The 21,841-nt window shown below is 52.6% G+C and overlaps 1 protein-coding gene across 2 annotated transcripts in view; it reads right to left on the reverse strand.

The window, feature by feature from the left end:
• heatr4 (HEAT repeat containing 4) overlaps positions 1–21,841 on the reverse strand; it is a 188,386-nt gene that overhangs the window by 27,724 nt on the left and 138,821 nt on the right. For both annotated transcript variants that reach the window (XM_038782580.1, XM_038782586.1), the window contains 2 exons: positions 16,490–16,670; positions 2,279–2,348 (listed from right to left, as the gene is read on the reverse strand). In XM_038782580.1, coding sequence (XP_038638508.1) covers positions 2,279–2,348; positions 16,490–16,670 — 251 coding nt within the window. The remainder of the gene's footprint in view (positions 1–2,278; positions 2,349–16,489; positions 16,671–21,841) is intronic.

A 21,841-nucleotide genomic window follows, 5' to 3' on the forward strand; every position in this document is an offset into this window, starting at 1 on the left:
GTACTGGAAGCTACACATATTAATACACAGTACGTTGCTCTTTACAGACAGAAAAAAACGTAAGATATTTCAGATAAACAAAAGTGATAGCCATTCGCTGATTCATTCCCCCGGGCAATCCTTTGATCAATTAAAATGCTGTTTTCCGCTTTTACTGGCATCCTTGTGAAGGAGTTAGATAGGTTAAATGAATGACAAAAATTTGGCAGATGTGGAAAAATGTGAAGTCCAAAGAGTCCAAAGATGTGCGGGTTAGGTGGATTGGTCATTGGGGGGGGGGGGTTGTTGGGTTACGGGTATAGGGTGGATACGTGGGTTTGAGTAGGGTGATCATTGCTCGGCACAACATCGAGGGCCGAAGGGCCTGTTCTGTGCTGTACTGTTCTATGTTCTATGAACTTGGCCACTTTGGTAGGAAGAAAAAAAACAATATATTATTTAAATGGAAAAGGACTGCAGATCTCAAGGGATCTGGTACATGATACAACAAAGGGTTAGTATGCAGACACAGCAAGTGATTAGGAAGGCAAATAGAATGTTGGCATTTATTTCAAGGGGAACGGAGTAGAAAAGTACCAGAACTGTACAGGGTCTTGGTGAGACTGCCTCTGGAATACCATGTCGAATCTTGGTCTTCTTACTTAAGTATATAATTGCATTGGAAGCAGTTCAGAGAAAGTTCACTTGACTGATTCCTGGGATGAAGGGGTTATTTAATGAGGAAAGAGCAGGTTAGGCCGACCCATATTGAAGTTCAGAAGAATGAGAGATGATCTTATTTTCCAAAGGATGCTGAGAGGATGTTTCCCCTTGTCAGGAGTCTAGAACTAGGGGACCCAATTTAAAAATTAGGGCCGGAATTGACTGTTGCGAGTCCGCCTCACTATCACTGCCAGCGAGGACAGAGAATCTGGGGCTCAGCCAAATCTCCGTTCACTGCAGTGGGAATGGCGGATCCCGCCTGGGTGAAGGAACGGAGAATCACACCCTATAACAGATGAAGAGAATTTTGTTTTCTGAGAGTCGTTAATGGAATTGCCTTCCCCAGAAAGCAGGAGAGGCTGGATCATTTCACATAGTCAAGAATCAGTTCGATAGATTTTGGCCTAATGGAGTCAAGGGTTATGAGGAGCACACAGGTAAGTGGAACTGAAACCACAATTAGATCGGCCATGATTTTATTAAAAGGGGGAGCAGATTTGAGGGACCAAGTGGCCTACTCCTGCTCCTAATTCGTATGTTTGGAAAAGTTGGCCCCTTGGAGGCGGAGACAGGAGAAATTATGGGGTAGGAGGAAATGGCAGAGCTTCTTTTCACATCACAAATTAAATACAAAATACGGAGTAACCGAGGGGTTAAATAAGGATAATTAGCATCAGCAGAAAAAGAAGTATTGGAGAAACTTGAGAGACAAAAATCCAGAACCTTCATCCTAGGGTTCGAAAAGAGACAAGTGTAGAAATGGTGGATGGACTGGTTATGATTTTCCCAAAATTCCTAGAATTTGGAATGGTCCCTGCAGAATAATAAACGTTTCTGTTCAAGAAAGAATCATAGAATCATAGGATTTTACAGTGCAGAAGGAGGCCATTTGGCCCATCGAGTCAACACCGGCTCTTGGAAAGAGCACCCTACCCAAGGTCCACACCTCCACCCTATCCCCATAACCCAGTAACCCCACCCAACACTAAGGGCAATTCTGGACCTAAGGGCAATTTAACCTGACCAATCCACCTAACCTGCACATCTTTGGACTGTGGGAGGAAACCGGAGCACCCGGAAGAAACCCACGCACACACGGGAAGAAAGAACGTGCAGACTCCGCACAGACAGTGACCCAAGCCGGGAATCGAACCTGGGACCCTGGAGCTGTGAAGCAATTGTGCTAACCACAATGCTACCGTGAAGAGAGAGAGGAAACAGCGAAGGTCCATTAGCCCGACATTAGTCTTTGGATAGTGCTGGAATCTATTATGAAGAAAATCTTAACAGTGAAAATCATAGTATCATCAAAGTAAGTGGAACTGAAACCACAATCAAATGAGCCATGATCATATTGAATAGCAAAACAGGTTTGAGGAACCAAATGGCTACTCCTCATAATTCTTATGTTCTCCCACAGTGAGCCACATCAGATCATCAGAAAGTAACATGTGGGATTTGCAGATCATCCCTGGAATGATAACCCCTTAGATAGCCACCCCTCAGAATTATAGACCCATTGGAGAGTCACCCCTGGAAATTATAGACGCTGAGAGTCGTACAGATAGACACCTACCCTTGATTGCGTAGGCTCTAACTTTCCAGATGTGGTCAGACTGCACCAGGCGCACCAGATGATCAAGGACCTGTAGATGACACAAAGGGCTGCTTAACATGCTTGGGAGATTTCTTTGCCCCTCTTGATTTTCTGCCCTATCCTCAAGGCCCTGAATCTTGATGGCAAACAGCTCTCGTGACCCAGCAGTGGATGTTGACAAGCTCATCCAACATTTTACGACCATTCCCTTCAATGTTCTAACTGGGATCACCACATGAGAAGCGGGATCCTGAACTCATTGATCCTCATTGATCCCAAGAGTCATCAGAAACTAACCAGGATCCAAAAAGCAGGAACTTTGTCTCTTCCTTAGGCCAGGACACAGAGGTGAACTGTAGCATTCCTATTGCCACATTGCCACACCCAGCTGAGTTCAGGTGACTTGGCACAGACCGGGCGGAAAGGGGGGGGGGGGGGGGGAAAGAGTAGTTGGTGCTTGCACGGCTCAATATCTGTTTATGAACGGAGCTGATATTGAATAATTAATTAACCAGAAGCTGGCCTTAAACGCACAGGCAGCATCGACCTCAAAGATCCCCACTTGAGGGCAGCACGGTGGCGCAGTGGGTTAGCACTGCAGCCTCACGGCGCCGAGGTCCCAGGTTCGATTCTGGCTCTGGGTCACTGTCTGTGTGGAGTTTGCACATTCTCCCCGTGTCTGCGTGGGTTTCACCCCCACAACCCAAAGATGTGCAAGCTATGTGGATTGGCCACGCTAAATTGCCCCTTAATTGGAAAAAATGAATTGGGTACTCTAAATTTTATTTTATTTTTTTTTAAAAAGATCCCCACTTGTTCCATCAAAACATCATATTATTTTGATTTATTGAAGACTGGCTGCCCACCTCCTTCCGGAAGATTGTTAAAAGATTACCCCGCCACATTTTGCTCGACTGTAGAAAGTGGAGGTCGCCAAAAGTACCCCGCATGGCTTCAGGAAAGAATATGTGATGTGCAGGTTCCAGGAGAGTGAAAATTACTGGCTGTTTAATGCCACTAACCTCATCTCATCTGAAGAATTCACCTCCCCTCCTCCAACATTCCAATCTCAGTTTCCCAACCCCCAAAATCCAGTTTTAGCCTTCCTCTGAATATCCACTAACAGGGCTGGTCTGGTTGACACATTATTTCCATTTATTCCTGCCCCACTGAATGATCCTTTCCTTTCCTTCTAATTTTTCTCCTCTTGCCCAGACTGTTCCCAACGACATCCATTAGACCATACAACATTGAGACAAAGGAGCAGAATTAGGCCCACCGAGCCTGCTCCGGCCAGCACAGTGGTTAGCACTGTTAGATCATAGAACATAGAACAGTACAGCACAGAACAGGCCCTTCGGCCCTCAATGTTGTGCCGAGCAATGATCACCCTACTCAAACCCACGTATCCACCCTATACCCGTAACCCAACAACCTCCCCCTTAACCTTACTTTTTAGGACACTACGGGCAATTTAGCATGGCCAATCCACCTAACCCGCACATCTTTGGACTGTGGGAGGAAACCGGAGCACCCGGAGGAAACCCACGCACACAGGGGGAGGACGTGCAGACTCCGCACAGACAGTGACCCAGCCGGGAATCGAACCTGGGACCCTGGAGCTGTGAAGCATTTATGCTAACCACCATGCTACCGTGCTGCCCCAAATACCGCTGTTCTTTCTCAGCGCCAGGGTCCAAGGTTCAATTCCCTGGATCCATGAATTCCAGGTGTCTATGGACTACAATGTACACAGAGTTTGCCATCCCCATTCCGATGAGTAACATACCCCCAAGAGCAGGGCGATGAGACCCACTTCCCACCTGAGCAAGGTCATGGTCAGACCCATTGGCCAAGAACCACCATAGCCCGACAAGGCATCTCCCCGAGGACAAGAAAGAGGACTCACAACAGTCCTGCACTTGTGGTCGGAGGAACTGTGGTGGCCTGGGGCACCAAAACTGACAAGTGAACGTGTCACCCTTGTCATGTAACACAAGTACCCCGGGCAGCACGGTGGCACTGTGGTTAGCGTTGCTGCCTCATGGCGCCGAGGTCCCAGGTTCAATCCCGGCTCAGGATCACTGTCCATGTGGCGTTTGCACATTCTCTGCGTGGGTGTCGCCCCCACAACACAAAGGTGTGGAGGGTAGGTGGATTGGCCACGCTAAATTGTCCCTTAATTGGAAAAATGAATTGAGTACTCTAAATTTTAAAAAAACAACACAAGTACCCCGACCTAGGGCTCTACATATTGCCCAGCCCAATGAGGATGATTGAATGGAACTAAATTGCATTACCGCACTTAAAGTAGCCCAAATCAAGGTAACCCTCCAAGTGAATGGCCACCCCTTGAATATGGAAATAGATACGGGAGCTGCCGTCTCAGCATTGGACAACTGAAATTCTGGAAACTTTGTTTAGGGATCCAGCATCTGAGTCTAAAGGACACTAAGGCATGGCTAGCAGCGTATACTGGGGAATTATTGACAATTATTGGTAATGAGGGAGATCAATATTAGTAGAGAAATGGTGCTGGGGAAATTGATGGGTTGAAGGCGGATAAATCCCCAGGGCCTGAGAATCTACATCCCAGAGTGCTTAAGGAGGTGGCTCTGGAAATAGTGGATGCATTGGTGGTCATCTTCCGGGATTCTATAGACTCTGGAACTGTCCCTGCAGATTGGAGGGTAGCTTACGTCACTCCGATATTCAAAAAGGGAGGTAGAGAGAAAGCAGGGAATTATAGACCAGTAAGCCTAACATCGGTAGTGGGGAAAATTCTTGAATCCATTATCAAGGACTTCATAGCGGAACATTTAGAAAGAAGTGGCAGGATCAGTCAGAGTCAGCATGGATTTATGAAGGGGAAATCATGCCTGACAAATCTGTTGGAATTCTTTGAAGATGTAACTAATAGAGTTGAGAAGGGGGAGCCAGTCAATGTGGTATATTTGGACTTTCAGAAGGAGTTTGACAAAGTCCCACATAAGAGATTATTCTGCAAAATTAAAGCGCTGAGGTGGTAGAAAACTGGTTGGCAGAGAGGAAACAAAGAGTAGGGATTAATGGGTCCTTTTCAAATTGGCAGGCAGTAACTAGTGGGGTACCACAGGAATTGGTGCTGAGTCCCCAGCTATTCACAATATATATTAATGATTGAGCTTCCCAAGACGATACTTGATATCGTAATTGTAGGTGGAGAGTTCGATCCTCCACCTCAGGATTTTGTCATTTTTTATTTTGCTCCGTTGTGCGTTGTGAAACATGAAGGCGACCGACCACTGATCGGTGACGAGGGAGAACCTCCTACCAGCTAGGTAGTGCCTCCAGTGCCGCATGGCTTCCAGTATGGCTTGTGCTTCCTTTTCGACCGAGGGGTGTCGAATTTCGGAAGCGTGGAAGGTTCTAGAGAAGAATGCTACTGGCCTGCCCGCCTGGTTGAGTGTGACGGCCAGTGCGATGTCTGACGCATCGCTCTCTACCTGAAAGGGGACAGACTCGTCCACCGCGTGCATAGCGGCTTTGGTGATGTCAGCCTTGATGCGGCTGAAGGCCGAGCAGGCATCAGCCGTCAGGGGAAAAGTGCTAGTTTGAATAAGTGGGCAGGCTTTATCCGCATACTTGGGGACCCACTGGGCATAGTAGGTGAACAGCCCCAGGCTTCATTTGAGGGCCTTGAGACTGTGGGGAGGGGGGAGTTCCATGAGGGGGCGCATACGGTCAGGGTCGCGCCCTAGGACTCAGTTCTCCCCAACGTAAACGAGTATAGCCAGTCGTGTAGTACGGAAAACGCACTTCTCTTTGTTGTACGTGAGGTTGCGGGATTGGGCGGCCTGGAGGAACCTCTGAAGATTGGCATCATGGTCCTGCTGATCATGGCTGCAGATTGTGACATTGTCCAAGTACGGGTATGTAGCCCGCAAACGGTACTGGTTCACCATTCGGTCCATCGTTCTCTGAAAGACCCCGTTAGTGACGCCGAAGGAAACCCTGAGGAAGTGGAAGAGTTGGCCAGCTGCTTCAAAAGCAGTGCATTGGGATTCTTCCGGGTGGATTGGGAACTGGTGGTAGGCCAACTTCAGATCGACCGTTGAGAACACATGGTACTGTGCGATCTGGTTGACCATCTGCGCTATGCGAGGGAAGGGGTACGCATCCAGTTGCGTGAACCGGTTAATAGTCTGGCTGTAGTCTACAACCATCCGGTTCTTTTCTCCGGTCCGGACGACCACCACTTGCGCTCTCCAGGGGCTGTTGCTGGCATCGATAATCCTTTCACTCAACAGTCGCTGGACCTCCGACTTGATAAAAGCCATATCTTGGGAAGTGCACCGCCTGCTCCTGGTGGCGATGGGCTTACAGTCAGGTGTGAGGTTTGCAAAGAGCGAAGGAGGGGAGACCTTGAGGGTCGGGAGGCTGCATACCGTGAGGGGGGGAAGGGTCCGCCGAACTGTAGGGTCAGGCTTCGGTGACTGCATTGGAAGTCTAATCCAAGCAGTAGGGGGGCGCAGAGGTGAGGGAGGACGTACAGCTTAAAACGGGCGTACTCAGCGCCCTGCATCGTGAGGTTAGCGATACAGTATCCCCGGATCTGGAGGCAAGGGAGATGGTTTGGGATGCGGGGTATATGGGAAGGGAGCAGCGCCATACCGTGTCGGGGTGGACAAAGCTCTCCGTTCACCCGGAGTCAAAAAAGCAGGGGGTCTCGTGCTCGTTGATCCGGACGACCATCATTGAGTTTCTCAAGTGCTTCGGCTGCGACTGGTCGAGGGTAACTGTGCCCAGCTGCAGGTAGTCAGCGTGGTCGGGTCACAAAATAGCGGCCCCCATGAGTCGCACGTGCCGGGCTGGGTCGAAGATGGTGACCAAGATGGCCGCCCCCATCGGTCGCACGTGTCAGTCGGTGTTGAAGGGCAAGGTGGCGGCCCCCACGAGTCGCACGATGCTAATGACGCGTCTGAAGGGGGTGTTCCGGGCAGGCACGCAGCCACGTTGCGGGGTCTACGGGTCTGTGAGTCCACGGGTCAGGCCTGGTGAGTGTTCGATTTCTGGGCTTTAGGTCAGCCCAGACAGACTCAGACGAAGTATCCCTTTTTCCCACAGTCACTGCACGTCGCTTTGCGGGCTGGGCAACGCTGCTGGGGGTGTTGACCCTGACCGCAGAAGCAGCACTGTGGTTCCCCAGGTTGGACTGGCACCCGCGCGGCATTGGCATGCAACGTAGTCGGGTCCGACGGGGGTCGCGACGATGGCGTCCACGAGGTGTTCGCTGGGTCCTCAGGGAACGCACTGAGGTTCTGGTAGGCCACCTCTAACGAGGTAGCTAGCTTTACCGTGTCCTGCAGGTCAGTGGTCTCGTTTTCCAGCAAGCACTGCCTGATGTAGTTCAATCGGACCCCAGCCACGTAGGTATCCTGGATCTGTAGGTTCCTCCGCGGTTACATCCCGGTAGCTGCAGTTCCTTACGAGTAGGGTCAGTTTTTCCAGGTATTCATCTAGCGATTCCCCAGCGCGTTGACGGCGAGTCGTGAGGAGATGTCGGGCGTACACCACGTTTACAGGCTTTACGAAATGCGCCTTGAGGGTTGCGACCGCCGCCTCGTACGTGGTCGCTTTCTCGATCATCACAGAAATTTGATGGCTCACCTGAGCGTGCAGGAGTCGCAGTTTGATGGTTACAGTGGGAGGCGATGTGAAGGAGTCAAGGTAGGCCTCGAAGCAGCGAAGCCAATGTTTGAAAATCTCCTTGGCATCTGACGCGCGCGCGCCGAGTTCGAGCTTATCTGGCTTTAGAGCGGCTTCCATGATGCTGTCGATGGATATTAAATTGTTATACCATCAATTCACTGTGAGGCCGTGAGAACGAGTGAACATTAGGTTTTAATATCCATGAACTCGCCTGCCAGAGTCGGCTGTACAAATGAGTGCCACCCACAGGTGGCCGGACTATATATGGCCCCGGTGAGGGCAGAGCCCACCGTGGTTCCAGTACAGTACCTGGAAGTAGCCCGTATCATCACTTCCAGGTCATGGGTCACATCATTATACAGGCAGTACAGACAGCTCATGCATTCGGTGAAGTACATTCACCACACTAGGGCTCATTAATTATTACAGAAATTCTATTCCAAATCTGGCAACCATAGTGGCGCCTCTGCATGTGCTCCTAAGAAGCACCAAAAATGGGCATAGAAGGTGCCAGAGTAAAGTGGCAGTTATTATCTTTGAGGCTACTGACGCATTTTGGCCTGTCAAATCCACTGATCTTCACGTGCAGTGCCTCCCCACGTGACATTGGGGCAGTGTTAGCCCATCGGTGGGACGATGGGACGGAGCCGCCGATAGCCTGGACATCAAGAACACTGGCTGACGCAGAGCGCCATTACGCTCAAAAGGAAAGGAAGAACTGGCCGTGATCTTTGCAGTTAAAATGTTTCACCAATAGGTTGATGGAAGTCATTTTGCAATAATCACAGACCACATGCCCCTACTCAGCCTTTTCAAAGAAGGTAAAATTATACCGCCAATAGCTTAGGCCAAGATCCAGCGATGGGCATTGCCGTCGGCACATACGAATATACTTTTCCCAACCTTGGTGGGAAGATGGAAAAGAATCAAGAGGCTGAAGTCTCCATTCCTGAGGCTAAGTGCTGGCTCAAACGGAGAATCCGTGGGGATTTCACAATGGGAAAATCAGCGTAAACCCCTCAGACTCCGGTACCGATGAGGGGCTAGCACTGGTGGCGCGTGAAACGCCCGTGGATAACGTGGAAAATGGCCAGAGAATCAGCAGGTCCTGGGCCTGCACCGGTCATGTGGAAAACATGGCACCAGGTGTGCTGGAAACTTAACCCGCCAATCCTGACCCCACAGCCCACCCTCTGTCCACCCCCCACCAGTCCTCCCAGCCCTAGCAGAAGCCCCCATGGCCAGTGGCACAGATCCCGGACGGTGTAGCGGCGCTGGATACTGTCCGCAGTCAGCACGCTGGGTTCCTGACTGCTGGGACCACAAGTGGCTCACATTGTTGGGAACTCTGCCCATCGGGCGTGCAGCATCGCGGGTGGGCCGGCCGATGACACGTCATCACGTTGCAACTGCAGGCGACACGTGTTCCAATGACGCCAGTTGGGAGGGGGCGAAACATTGCGGACCGGCGTCAAACCGGTGCCTGGCACGATTCCGGCATCGGAAGCCATTCTCCACCTGATATCTGATCCTGATTCCAGATGTGGGCTTCAGAGAATCCCGCCAAAGACCTTCAGAAGAGGTACCAATGGAAGCAGGACAGAGGATTCAAACCAGGGGATGCAGTTTATGTCTGTAATTTTGGGGGACGGCGCCAGGTGGATACCAGGGGCTATAGTGGAGAGAAGTGGACCAATCTCCTACAAGGTTAAAACCAGAGAACATAGACATACATATGACATAGAACAGTACAGCACAGAACAGGCCCTCCGGCCCTCGATGTTGTGCCGAGCAATGATCACCCTACTCAAGCCCACGTACCCACCAGTAACCCAACAACCCCCATTAACCTTTTTTTTTTAGGACACTAAGGGCAATTTAGCATGGCCAATCCACCCAACCCGCACATCTTTGGACTGTGGGAGGAAACCGGAGCACCCGGAGGAAACCCACGCACACACGGGGAGGACATGCAGACTCCGCACAGACAGTGACCCAGCCGGGAATCGAACCTGGGACCCTGGAGCTGTGAAGCATTTATGCTAACCACCATGCTACCGTGCTGCCCACAGAACGGGCCATATGTAAGCATGTGAACAACCTCAAAGGCAGGAAGCCCGCACAAAGTAACTTCCAGATGAATGTGTCCCTCGTCCCCCCATTGCCTACCATCCGTTAACCAAGGAGCACACTCTCCAGGGACCAGGTCAACATGAGATGGAAGACTCAGCATCAGATATGAATACAGAATCCCCAGTATTGTTGGAGGACAGAATGGTCAGAGACTCCACAGGACTCCTCTGCCAGTTGGCACAAAAACAATGCTCTCTGACGCATTACACTCACCCTTGACCCAGCCCCAGAGCTGTTGGAAGCACCACGTGAATGTATTATGCCAATAATCCACCACTGTATTTGTATCTGTGCTGTTGCCCTTGTATTTATATTTGTGCTATGCTGTTGCCCTTGTGGGTTTCTCCTATGGGCCATTCTATGGCATTATCCATAGGGTAACATGGGCTCTGCCCGTGGCTGCTCCCCTTGAAGGGAGGTATAAAGTCGACCTGTAGGCGGTTCTCGGTATTGGATCAGTCGCAGGCAGGCACAGTTCTAAGCTGATTAAAGCCACGGTTTACTTCTACTCTTGTCTCGACTGAGTTGATGGTCGCATCAATTTAAACAACTGAAACGCAACTATGGAATCGGCCCTCAAACCTGACCGACTGGAACTCGGTCCACAGGCCGTGGAGGCGAAAGAAATTTTTTCGCACTGGTACCGCTGCTTCAAGGCCTATCTCGCAGCCTTCTCCACGACTTCCGTCACCGACGAACAGAAGCTGAGCCTCCTCCACGCACGGGTGAGCCATCGAATCTCTGTTCAACTCGACGAGGCCTCCTCCTACGCAGACGCCCTCGCGATGCTCGGCCTCTATGTACGGCCCGTGAACGAGGTCTACGCGCGACACATCCTCACCACTCGCCGCCAGCGTCCAAGGGAATCGCTAGAAGACTACCTACGCGACCTCAAAGTCCTCGCACGCAGCTGCAACTACCAGGACGTTAAGGCCACTCAACTTATGGAACTCGCTGTCCGAGACGTCTGCATGGCGGGAGTCCGGCCAAACTACGTCAGACAGCGCCTACTCGAAAAGGGGGCCCTGGACCTGGATCAGATGGTAAAGTTAGCCTTCTCTCTGGAAGTAGCATTCCAGAGCCTTAACGAGATCCCAGCTGACCACGTGACCCCCTCGTGTACCCCCGACCAAAGACTACCCCAGGCCAGTGCCGCGTGGCCGACCGCCCGTCATGGGAGGCTACCCTGCTAATTCTGAGGCCAGCCCCAACACCCCCGGCAGCACTGCCCGGCCCGTAACGCGAACTGCAGCAGCTGCGGGAGGAAAGGACATTTTGCCAAAGTTTGCCTGGCCAGGTCCAAGAACTCTAACTCACAGGTCCGATCCTCAGACCCACAGGTCCGCAGACCCCGCTGTGTGGCAGTGTGTCTGCCGACTCCGCCCCCTGCAGACGCGTCATCAGCCTCGTGCTATCCGTGGGGGCAGCCATCTTCCAGCCCTCACAGCACGTGCTACTCACAGGGGCCACCATCTTGGCCATTCTCCCCCACGCAGCCGCCCACGTGCGATCCATGGGAACCGCCATCTTCCTTACCGCCCGCCACACTAAACCAACAGGGGGTCGCCATCTTCTACGCCGCTCGACGCATACGATCAATAAGGGCAGCCATCGCGGAGCCGCCCCAGCATCTCCGACCACGCCGGCTACCCACAACTCAGCGCGGTCACCCTGGACCAGTCATGACCCAGCACCTCCGGAGCTCTATGATGACCGTCCGGGTAATCTTTTCGACTCCGGGAGCAGAGAGCTTTATTCACCCGGACATGGTAAGACGCTGCTCGCTCACAATTTTCCCAGCGCACCAAACCATCTCCCTCGCCTCTGGGTCGCACTTGGTGCAAATCCGAGGGTGCACTACCGCAACCTTAGCAATACAGGGTGCCAAGTACACCAATTATAAATTATATGTGCTCCCAGACCTCTACGCTCCTCTCCTATTGGGACTAGATTTCCAATGCAACCTCAGGAGCCTAACCCTGAAGTTCGGGGGGCCCTACCCCCCCACTCACTATATGCAGCCTCGCAACCCTAAAAGTCGGCCCTCAGCTTTGCAAACCTCACTGCTGACTGCAAATCAGTCGCTACCAGAAGCAGGCGGTATAGCATACAGGACAAGACTTTTATCAGGTCCGAGGTCCAGTGGCTCTTGCGGGAGGGAGTCATCGAGGCCAGCAATAGCCCCTGGAGAGCTCAGGTGGTGGTCGCCAAGACCGGGGAAAAGAACCGGATGGTTGTAGATTACAGCCCAACCATAAACCGGTACACGCAACTCGATGCGTCCCCCCTTCCCCGGATTGCAGACATGGTGAATCAGATCGCACACTACCGGGTGTTCTCCACAGTGGATCTGAAGTCTGCCTAGCACCAGCTCCCAATCCACCCGGAGGACCGCCACTACACGGCTTTTGAGGCAGACGGCCACCTTTTCCACTTCCTCCGGGTCCCCTTAGGCATCACGAACGGGGTTTCGGTGTTCCAAAGAACAATGGACCGAATGGTGGACCAGTACGGGCTGCGGGCCACATTTCCGTACTTGGACAATGTCACCATCTGCGGCCATGATCAGCAGAACCACGACGCCAACCTCCACAGATTTCTCCAAACCGCCCAAACCCTAAACCTCGTACAAGGAGAAATGCGTTTTCCGCACAACCAGACTAGCCATCCTCGGCTACATCGTGGAAAACGGGGTTCTAGGACCTGACCCTGACCGTATGCGCCCCCTCCTGCAACTTCCCTTCCCCCGCTGCCCCAAGGTCCTGAAGAGGTGCCTTGGTTTTTTTTCATATTATGCCCAGTGTGTTCCCAACTATGCGGACAAAGCCCGCCCACTAATCAAGACCACCATCTTCCCACTGGCAACTGAGGCCCGCCAGGCCTTCAGCTGCATCAAGGCGGACATCGCCAAAGCTGCGATGCGCGCGGTGGACGAGTCCGTCCCCTTCCAGGTGAAGAGCAACGCATCAGAGGTCGCTCTCGCCGCTACTCTCAATCAAGCAGGCAGACCAGTAGCGTTTTTTTCGCACACCCTCACCACTTTGAAATTCGGCACTTCTCAGTCGAGAAGGAGGCCCAAGCCATTGTGAAAGCCGTACGGCACTGGAGGCACTACCTCGCTGGTAGGAGGTTTACCCTCGTCACCGACCAACGATCGGTAGCCTTCATGTTCGACAATACGCAGCGGGGCAAAATCAAGAACGATAAGATCTTGAGGTGGAGGGTCGACCTCTCTACCTATAATTACGATATAGTATATCGTCCTGGGGAGCTCAACGAGCCCCCAGATGCCCTGTCCCGTGGCACATGCGCCAGCAAGATGACCGGGGTTTCGGTGTTCCAAAGAACAATGGACCGGGCTATCCACGATGACCTCTGCCACCCGGGGGTCACCCGGCTTATCCACTATTTCAAGGCCCTACACCACCGAGGAGGTCAGAGCCAGGGACTGGCAGATCTGTGCGGAGTGTAAACCGCACTTCTATCGACCAGATAAGGCCCACCTGGTTAAGGCAACCCGGCCCTTTGAGCGCCTCAGTATCAATTTCAAAGGTCTCTCCCTTCCATTAACCGCAATACATATTTCCTCAATATTATTGATGAGTTCTCCCGCTTCTCCTTTGCAATCCCTTGCCCCGACATGACCACGTCCACCGTCATTAAAGCCCTACATAGTGTCTTCACCCTGTTTGGTTTCCCCAATTATGTCCACAGTGACAGGGGCTCGTCATTCATGAGCGACGAACTGCGTCAGTACCTGCTCAGTAAGGGCATCGCCTCGAGCAGGACTACCAGTTATAACCCCAGGGGAAACGGGCAGGTGGAGAGGGAGAACGCGACGGTCTGGAAGACCGTCCTACTGATCCTGCGTCCAGGAATCTCCCAGTTTCCCACTGGCAGGAGGTCCTCCCCGATGCGCTCCACTCTATTAGGTCCCTACTTTGCACGGCCACAAACGAGACCCCTCATGACAGCCGATTTGTTTTCTCTAGAAGATCCACCTCAGGGGCCTCGCTTCCGTCCTGGCTGAAGGCTAGTCCTACTCAGAAAGCACGTCAGGAGCCATAAGTCCAATCCTCTGGTAGAGAGGGTCCAGCTCCTAGAATCCAACCCCCAGTAGGCTTATATCGAACGCCCCGATGGCCGACAGGATACGGTCTCCCTCCGGGACCTGGTGCCCGCCGGTTCCACCACCACCACCGCCCCTCCACCATATCCCGCCCAACCTACCATGACCAGCGCTCCCGCCCCTATATGGCTCCTGCGCTCCCTCCTGCCCGCCATCCCCCCTTCACCAAGCCACAGGAATGAAGCTCCAGAAGAGACTCCCGGAGTCCACGTCTCTACCCGCACAGGCGCCCTCACTACTGATGCCAGCACAGACGAGTTCGACACCCGGGCCAGCAACAATGCCAGAGCTTCACAGCTCTGCGATCACAGCGCACAATCCGTGCGCTAGACCGTCTGAACTTATGAACCCATCACCCCCGCCGGACTTCATTTTTGTAACAGGGGGTGAATGCGGTGAATGTATTATGCCAATTATCCACCACTGTATTTGTATCTGTGCTGTTGCCCTTGTATTTGTATCTGTGCTATGCTGTTGCCCTTGTGGGCTTCTCCGATGGGCCATTGTATGGCATTATCCATAGGGGAACATGTTGGGGCATGTTTGGGTTCCGCCCATGGCTCCTCCCCATGAAGGGAGGTATAAAGAGCAGTTGACCTGTAGGCGGTTCTCAGTATTGGATCAGTCGCAGGGAGGCACTGTTCTAAGATGATTAAAGACACAGTTTACTTCTCCTCTTGTCTCGAGTGAATCGATGGTCGCATCAACAGGCAAAGAGACGAAGGAGACCTCCACTGCATCTAGCAATAGAGGGATCTTCGGACATCGGGAGGGTGGGAAGGGTGACAGAGTGATTCCCTGTGGCTCATGGAATATGAGCTTCCCTGTTAATCGGCAGAGGCCCATCATCTGGGGCTGACAGAAGCAAACTTTAAAAGCTTACCCCCAGGACGGCACAGTGGCAAGCACTGCTGCCTCACGGCACTGAGGACTCCAGTCCGATCCCAGCCCCGGGTCACTTTTCATGTGGAGTTTGCACATACTCCCCGTGTACGCGTCAGTCTCACCCCCACAACCCAAAAGATGTGCAGGCTAGATGAATTGGCCACGCTAAATCACCCCTTAATTGAAAAAAAATAATTGGCTACTCTAAATTTATATTTAAAAATTGGGTTTGGGACCAGCATGATCGGTAGTCCCGGTTGGAAGGTACGTGGTACGGCGCGTTGTAGCCTTTTCTATTGGCTGAAAATAAACTGCCATTTTGATTCACCTTCTCGGGTCTCCTGAGCTTTTATATGGATGATGTGACCAACCGCTCCACAGTGGAGGGTGAGAAATGGGCCAAAACGCAATTGCGGCCAGGAGGCCTCATGGAACACATCATACCGACCTGTTCTCCAAGATCTGTTGCAGGAGTTACTTAATTGCTCTACTTTTTAAATCGCAGGGGGCCATTGAATGGAAAGACAAAATGGACATCCCATTATCACAGAATCATAGAATTTACAGTACAGAAGGAGGCCATTCGGCCCATCGAGTCTGCACCAGCCCTTGGAAAGAACACCCACATTTCCACCTTATCCTCGTAACCCAGTTGCCCCACCAAACCTTTTTGGACTCTAAGGGCAATTCAGCACGGCCAATCCACCTAACCTGCACAGCTTTGGACTGTGGGAGGAAACCGGAGCACCTGGAGGAAACCCACGCAGATGCGGGGAGAACGTGCAGACTCCGCACTGACAGTGACCCAAGCCGGGAATTGGACCTGGGATCCTGGAGCTGTGAAGCAACAGTGATAACCACTGTACAATGGTGCCACCTACAACCCCAATTATAAGCATTTCCTGTCATACAAAAATAGAAATTGCCAGTAGCATCACCCATTTTTTCATGTATAATAAGGTTGTGGATAAGAGTTGATAGGAAAAATTGAGAACTCATTTTGCAAGCCACTTAGTGGCCAAAGCCTGCACGACCTTGTGACAGCTGACAGTCACGAAGAGTGGGAAATTCTGACACAAAAACACCAAAAAATCCAAACAACATGAAGTAACGTGGCGGAGTAAATCCATGACCTGTTCAAATTTTTAACAATATATAAATATCTTGTTTGTGTTTATGCTGTTGGCACACACGTCCAGATTTAATTACATATATGGTCAAATCGGCTTTATGTCCTTGCAAGCCTGTGGGTTGGTAGAGGAAAATTCAGCTGCTAATCCTGCTCCAGATCATTTCTCACAGTTCTTGCTTTGTGAAGGAAGTACTTGAACGTAATGTAGTATTATTCATACCTTCTCATCTTTTAGCCTCAGCAAACCAGCCGTCAGACACACCTCTCTCCGCACACCAATGAAATCATCTTCGAAACACTTAAGGAAGCTGGGCATCAGATTTCCAGTCATCAGACCGAGCTGACCAATGCATGACAAGGCCTCAATTCGGGTCCTGCAGTCCCTTTTCTCCAACCTCTTCCTGCAACACAAGACTACACATTACAAATCCCTCTCTTTTGCCCCTCAGGCAGTGACAGTCCCGTGTTTTACCCCTCACACACTGACAGTCCCGTGTTTTACCCCTCACACACTGACAGTCCCGTGTTTCACCCCTCACACACTGACAGTCCCATGCTTTACCCATAATGCCCCAATGGTCCTGTGTTTCACCTCACATACTGACAGACCGCATTTTTGATGCGACCATCAATTCACTCCGAGACACGAGTTGGGTAAACTGTGGCTTTAATCAGCTAGCAACTGAGCCTGCCTGCGACTGCACAATACTGAGGGCGGTCTCGCAGGACCGCAGCGCTTATACTCCCTAAAGGGGGCGGGGCCTAGGGCAGAGCCCTGTACTTGCTCCTCATCTCTCCCTGTGGGCAGAGCCGCACAGTGGCTCACAGATGGAGCCCACAGGGACAACAGTAAGGTACAGTGTGAATTACCAGTTACACATTCACCCCCTGTTAAAAAGATCAAGTCCGGCAGGGGTGTTGGGTTTATAAGTTCAGTCGTTCCGGCGCCTGGATCGTGCGTTGCGACTGACGAAGCACTGGCGTTGCAGCCGTTTCGGGTGGCTGTGGAAGGACGTTCGGTGCTGGTCCAGGGGTGGACTCTGGGGATGGCTCTTCCTGAGCTTCGTTCCTGCGGACTGGTGTGCCGGGTGGAAGGGAGCGCGGGAAGCAAGTAGGTGCGGGGACGGGGGAGGTCGGGCGGGGTGTATCGGCGGTAGTGGTGGTAGAGCCTGCGGGTGCCAGGTCCCAGAGGGAAACGGTATCTTGCCGGTCATTGGGGTGTTCAACATACGCGTAGTGGGGGTTCGAGTGCAGGAGCTGGACCCTCTCTACCAGGGGGACGGTCTTATGTGTCCAAACGTGTTTCCGAAGGAGGACAGGGCCCGGTGTCCTCAACCAGGACAGAAGCGAGGCCCCCGTGGTAGGTCCTCTGGGGAAGACAAATAAGCGATCATGAGGAGTCTGATTTGTCGCCGTACAAAGGAGGGACCTAATAGCTTGGAGCGCATCGGGGAGGACCTCCTGCCAGTGGGAGATCTGGAGATTCCTGGACCGTAGGGTCAGTAGGACGGTCTTCCAGACCGTTGCGTTCTCCCTCTCCACCTGCCCGTTCCCCCGGGGTTATAACTGGTAGTTCTGTTCGAGGCGATGCCCTGACTGAGCAGGTACTGACGCAGTTCGTCGCTCATGAAGGACGAGCCCCTGTCACTGTGGACATAGTTGGGGAAGCCGAACAGGGTTAAGACACTGTGCAGGGCTTTGATAACCGTGGGGGTGGTCATATCGGGGCATGGGATGGCAAAAGGGAAACGGGAGAACTCGTCTATAATGTTGAGAAAGTAGGTGTTACGATTGTTCAAAGGGAGGGGCCCTTTGAAATCAATGCTCAGGCGTTCAAAGGGCAGGATACCTTTACCAGGTGGGCCTTGTCTGGTCTATAGAAGTGCGGTTTACACTCTGTGCAGATCGGGCAATTCCTGGTGACGGCTTTAACCTCCTCAGTGGAAAAGGGCAGGTTGCGGGCCTTGATTTAATGGGCGAGCCTGGTGACCCCCGGATGGCAAAGTTCATTGTGGATAGCCTGTAGTCGGTCGTCTTGTGCGCTCGCGCATGTGCCGCGGGACAGGGCATCTGGGGGCTCATTGAGCTTCCCAGGACGATATACTATATCGTAATTATAGGTGAAGTTCAATCCTCCACCTCAAGATCTTGTCATTTTTGATCTTGCCCCGCTGCGAGTTGTCAAACATATAGGCAACCGATCTTTGGTCGGTGATGAGGGTAAACCTCCTACCAACGAGTAGTGCCTCCAGTGCCCCACGGCTTCCACAATGGCTTGGGCTTCCTTTTCGACTGAGGAGTGTTGAAGTTCCAAAGCGGAGAGGGTTCGGGAAAAGAACGCTACCGGCCTGCCTGCTTGGTTCAGGGTGGCAGCGAGAGCGACCTCTGATGCGTCGCTCTCCACCTGAAATGGGATGGACTCGTCTACCGCACTCATGACGGCTTTGCCGATGTCCGCCTTAATGCCGTTGAAGGCCGGGCGAGCCTCGACTGACAGTGGGAAGTGGGTGGCCTTAAATATTGGGTGGGCTTTGCCCGCATACTGGGGAACCCACTGGGCATAGTATGAAAAAAATCCGAGGCACCTATTGAGGGCCTTGGATCAGTGAGGGAGTTGTAAGAGGGGGCACATACGGTCAGGGTCGCATCCTAGGACCCCGTTTTCCATGACGTAGCCGAGGATGGCGAGCCTAATAGTGCAGAAAATGCATTTCTCCTTATTGTAAGTGAGATTGAGTTTCTGGGCCGTCTGGAGAAATCGGTGGAGGTTGGCATCGTGGTCCTGCTGGTCATGGCCACAGTTGGTGACATTATCCAAGTACGGAAACGTGGCCTGCAGCTCGTACTGGTCCACAATTCGGTCCATTGCTCGTTGGAACACCGAAACCCCGTTCGTGACGCCAAAGGGGACCCGGAGGAAATGAAAGAGGCAGCCGTCTGCCTCGAACGCCATGTAGTGGCGGTCCTCCGGGCGGATTGGGAGTTGGTGGTATGCAGACTTCAGCTCCACCGTGGAGAACACACGGTACTGTGCGATTTGATTTACCATGTCTGCAATCCGGGGAAGGCAGTACGCATCAAGGTGCGTGAACCGGTTAATGGTTTGGCTGTAATCAACCATCATCCAGAGCTTTTCCCCGGTTTTGACGACCACCACCTGAGCTCTCCAGGGGCTATTGCTGGCCTCTATGACTCCTTCACGCAAGAGACGCCGGACTTCGGATCTGATAAACACCCTGTCCTGCAGGCTATACCTCCTGCTGCGAGTGGCCACTGGTTTGCAGTTGGCGGTGAGATTAGCGAAGAGTGGAGGGGGGTCGATTTTCAGAGTTGCTAGGCTGCATATAGTGAGTGGGGGCAGGGGTCCGCCAAAGCTGAGTGTTAGGCTCCTGAGGTTACACTGGAAATCCAGTCCTCAGAGGAGTGGGGCGCAGAGGTCTGGGAGCACGTACAATTGGAAATGAGCATAATCGGCGCCCTGTATCATTAGAGTTGCCGTAGCGCGCCCCTGGATTTGAACTGAGTGCGACCCAGAGGCAAGGGAGATGGTTTATTGCGTCGGGAATATCGGGAGCGAACAGCGCCTTACCAGATGCGGGTGAACGAAGCTCCCGGTGCTCCCGGAGTCGAACAGGCACGGCATCTCGTATCCGTTGATCCAGACGGCCATCATGGAGTTCCTGAGGTGTTTGGGTCGCGACTGATCCAACGTGACTGCGCTTAGCGGAGGGTAGGCGGCGGCGTGGTCGGCGGTGCTGGAGCGGCCCCGCGATGACTGTCCATGAAGGTCATAATCTTCGAGTGGCATAGCAGGTGATGGGCAAGATGACGGCCGCCATGGGTTGATCCCACATGGTGGGCGGCGAGGATGGTGGCATCCAAGATGGTTGCCTCCATGGATCACAAGTGGCGAGCGGCGAAGAAGATGGCGCCCAAGATGGCGGCCCCCATGGATCGCACATGGCCGGCCGCGTGGGGGAGGATGCCCAAGATGGCGGCCCCCGTGAGTCGCACATGTTGTGCGGAGGCGGAGTCGGCAGACACACTGCCACATTACGGGGTCTGCGGGCCTGAGAGTCAGAGGAGCGAGTGTTGGAGTTAGAAATTGAGTTTTTTTGACTTGGCCAGGCAGACCTTAGCGAAGTGTCCTTTTCGCCCGCAGCTGCTGCAGTTCGTGTCGCGGGCCGGGCATTGCTGCCGGGGGTGTTGGGGCTGGCCACAAAAATGGCACGCTAGTCCTCCGTGGTGGGCGGGTGGCCGCGCGGCGCAGGCCTGAGGCAGTCTTTGATCAGGGGTCGCCGATGGGGTCACGTGATCGGCCGGGAACGCAGTTAGGCTTTGGAAAGCGACCTCCAACGAGGTCACCGGTTTTGCGTGCCCTCCCGGGCCCCTTTTTCGAGAAGACGCTGCCACACATAATTCGATCGGACCCCCGCAACGTAAACATCTCGGACGGCGAGTTCTATGTGCTGAGTGGCTGTAACGGCCTGATAGTTATAGTCGCGTGCAAGGGCTTTGAGGTCGCGCAAATAGTCAGCTAGTGACTCCCCGGGGCGCTGGCGGCGAGTTGTGAAGATGTGTCGCGTGTAGACTTCGTTTACGGGCCGCACGTAAAGGCGTTCGAGTATCGCGAGGGCCTCAGTGTAAGAGGTAGCTTCATCAAGTTGAGCAGAAATGCGATGGCTCACCCGTGCGTGGAGAAGACTTAGTTTTTGTTCGGCTGTAACGGAGGAAGTCGTCGAAGCAGCCAGGTAGGCCTTGAAGCCACCGAAGCCAATGCAAAAAAAATTTCCTTCGCCTCCGTGGCCTGTGGATCGAGTTCCAGTCTGTCAGGTTTGAGGGCTTATTCCATAGTAGTTCTTTAAGCTGATTAAATTAATGCGACCATCAATTCACTCCGAGACACGAGTTGGGTAAACTGTGGCTTTAATCAGCTTAAAACCGAGCCTGCCTGCGACTGCACAATACTGAGGGCAGTCTCGCAGGACCGTAGCACTTATACTCCCTAAAGGGGGCGGAGCATAGGGCGGAGCCCTGCACATGCTCCTCATCTCCCCCTGTGGGCAGAGCCGCGCAGTGGCTCACAGATGGAGCCCACAAGGATAACAGTAAGGTACAGTGTAAATTACCAGTTACACATTCACCACAATTTTACCCCCACGTCCTGACAGAACTGCATTTCCCCCACACACACTAAGATCCACGTGAAACCCATCACACATTCACAGTCCCATGTTTAATCTTCAAACATTCAGCCTCGCGTTTTACACACAATGCACTGACAATCCCATGGTTTATTGCTCTCGTACTGACAGTCCTACATTTTATCCTTCACGCATTGACAGTCCTGCATTTTACTTCGTATACACTGGTAACTCTGCATCTACCTCTCATGCACTGACAGTGCTGCGTTTTATCCTCACACATTGATAGTTCCACATTTACCCTTCATGCACTGACAGTCAGGTGTTCTACCCCGCATGCACTGACAGTGCTGCATTTTATCCTCACACATTGATAGTTCCACATTTACCCTTCATGCACTGACAGTCAGGTGTTCTACCCCGCACGC

The sequence above is a fragment of the Scyliorhinus canicula genome, chromosome 2, assembly GCF_902713615.1.
Source record: "Scyliorhinus canicula chromosome 2, sScyCan1.1, whole genome shotgun sequence".
NCBI classification, from domain to species: Eukaryota; Metazoa; Chordata; class Chondrichthyes; order Carcharhiniformes; family Scyliorhinidae; genus Scyliorhinus; species Scyliorhinus canicula.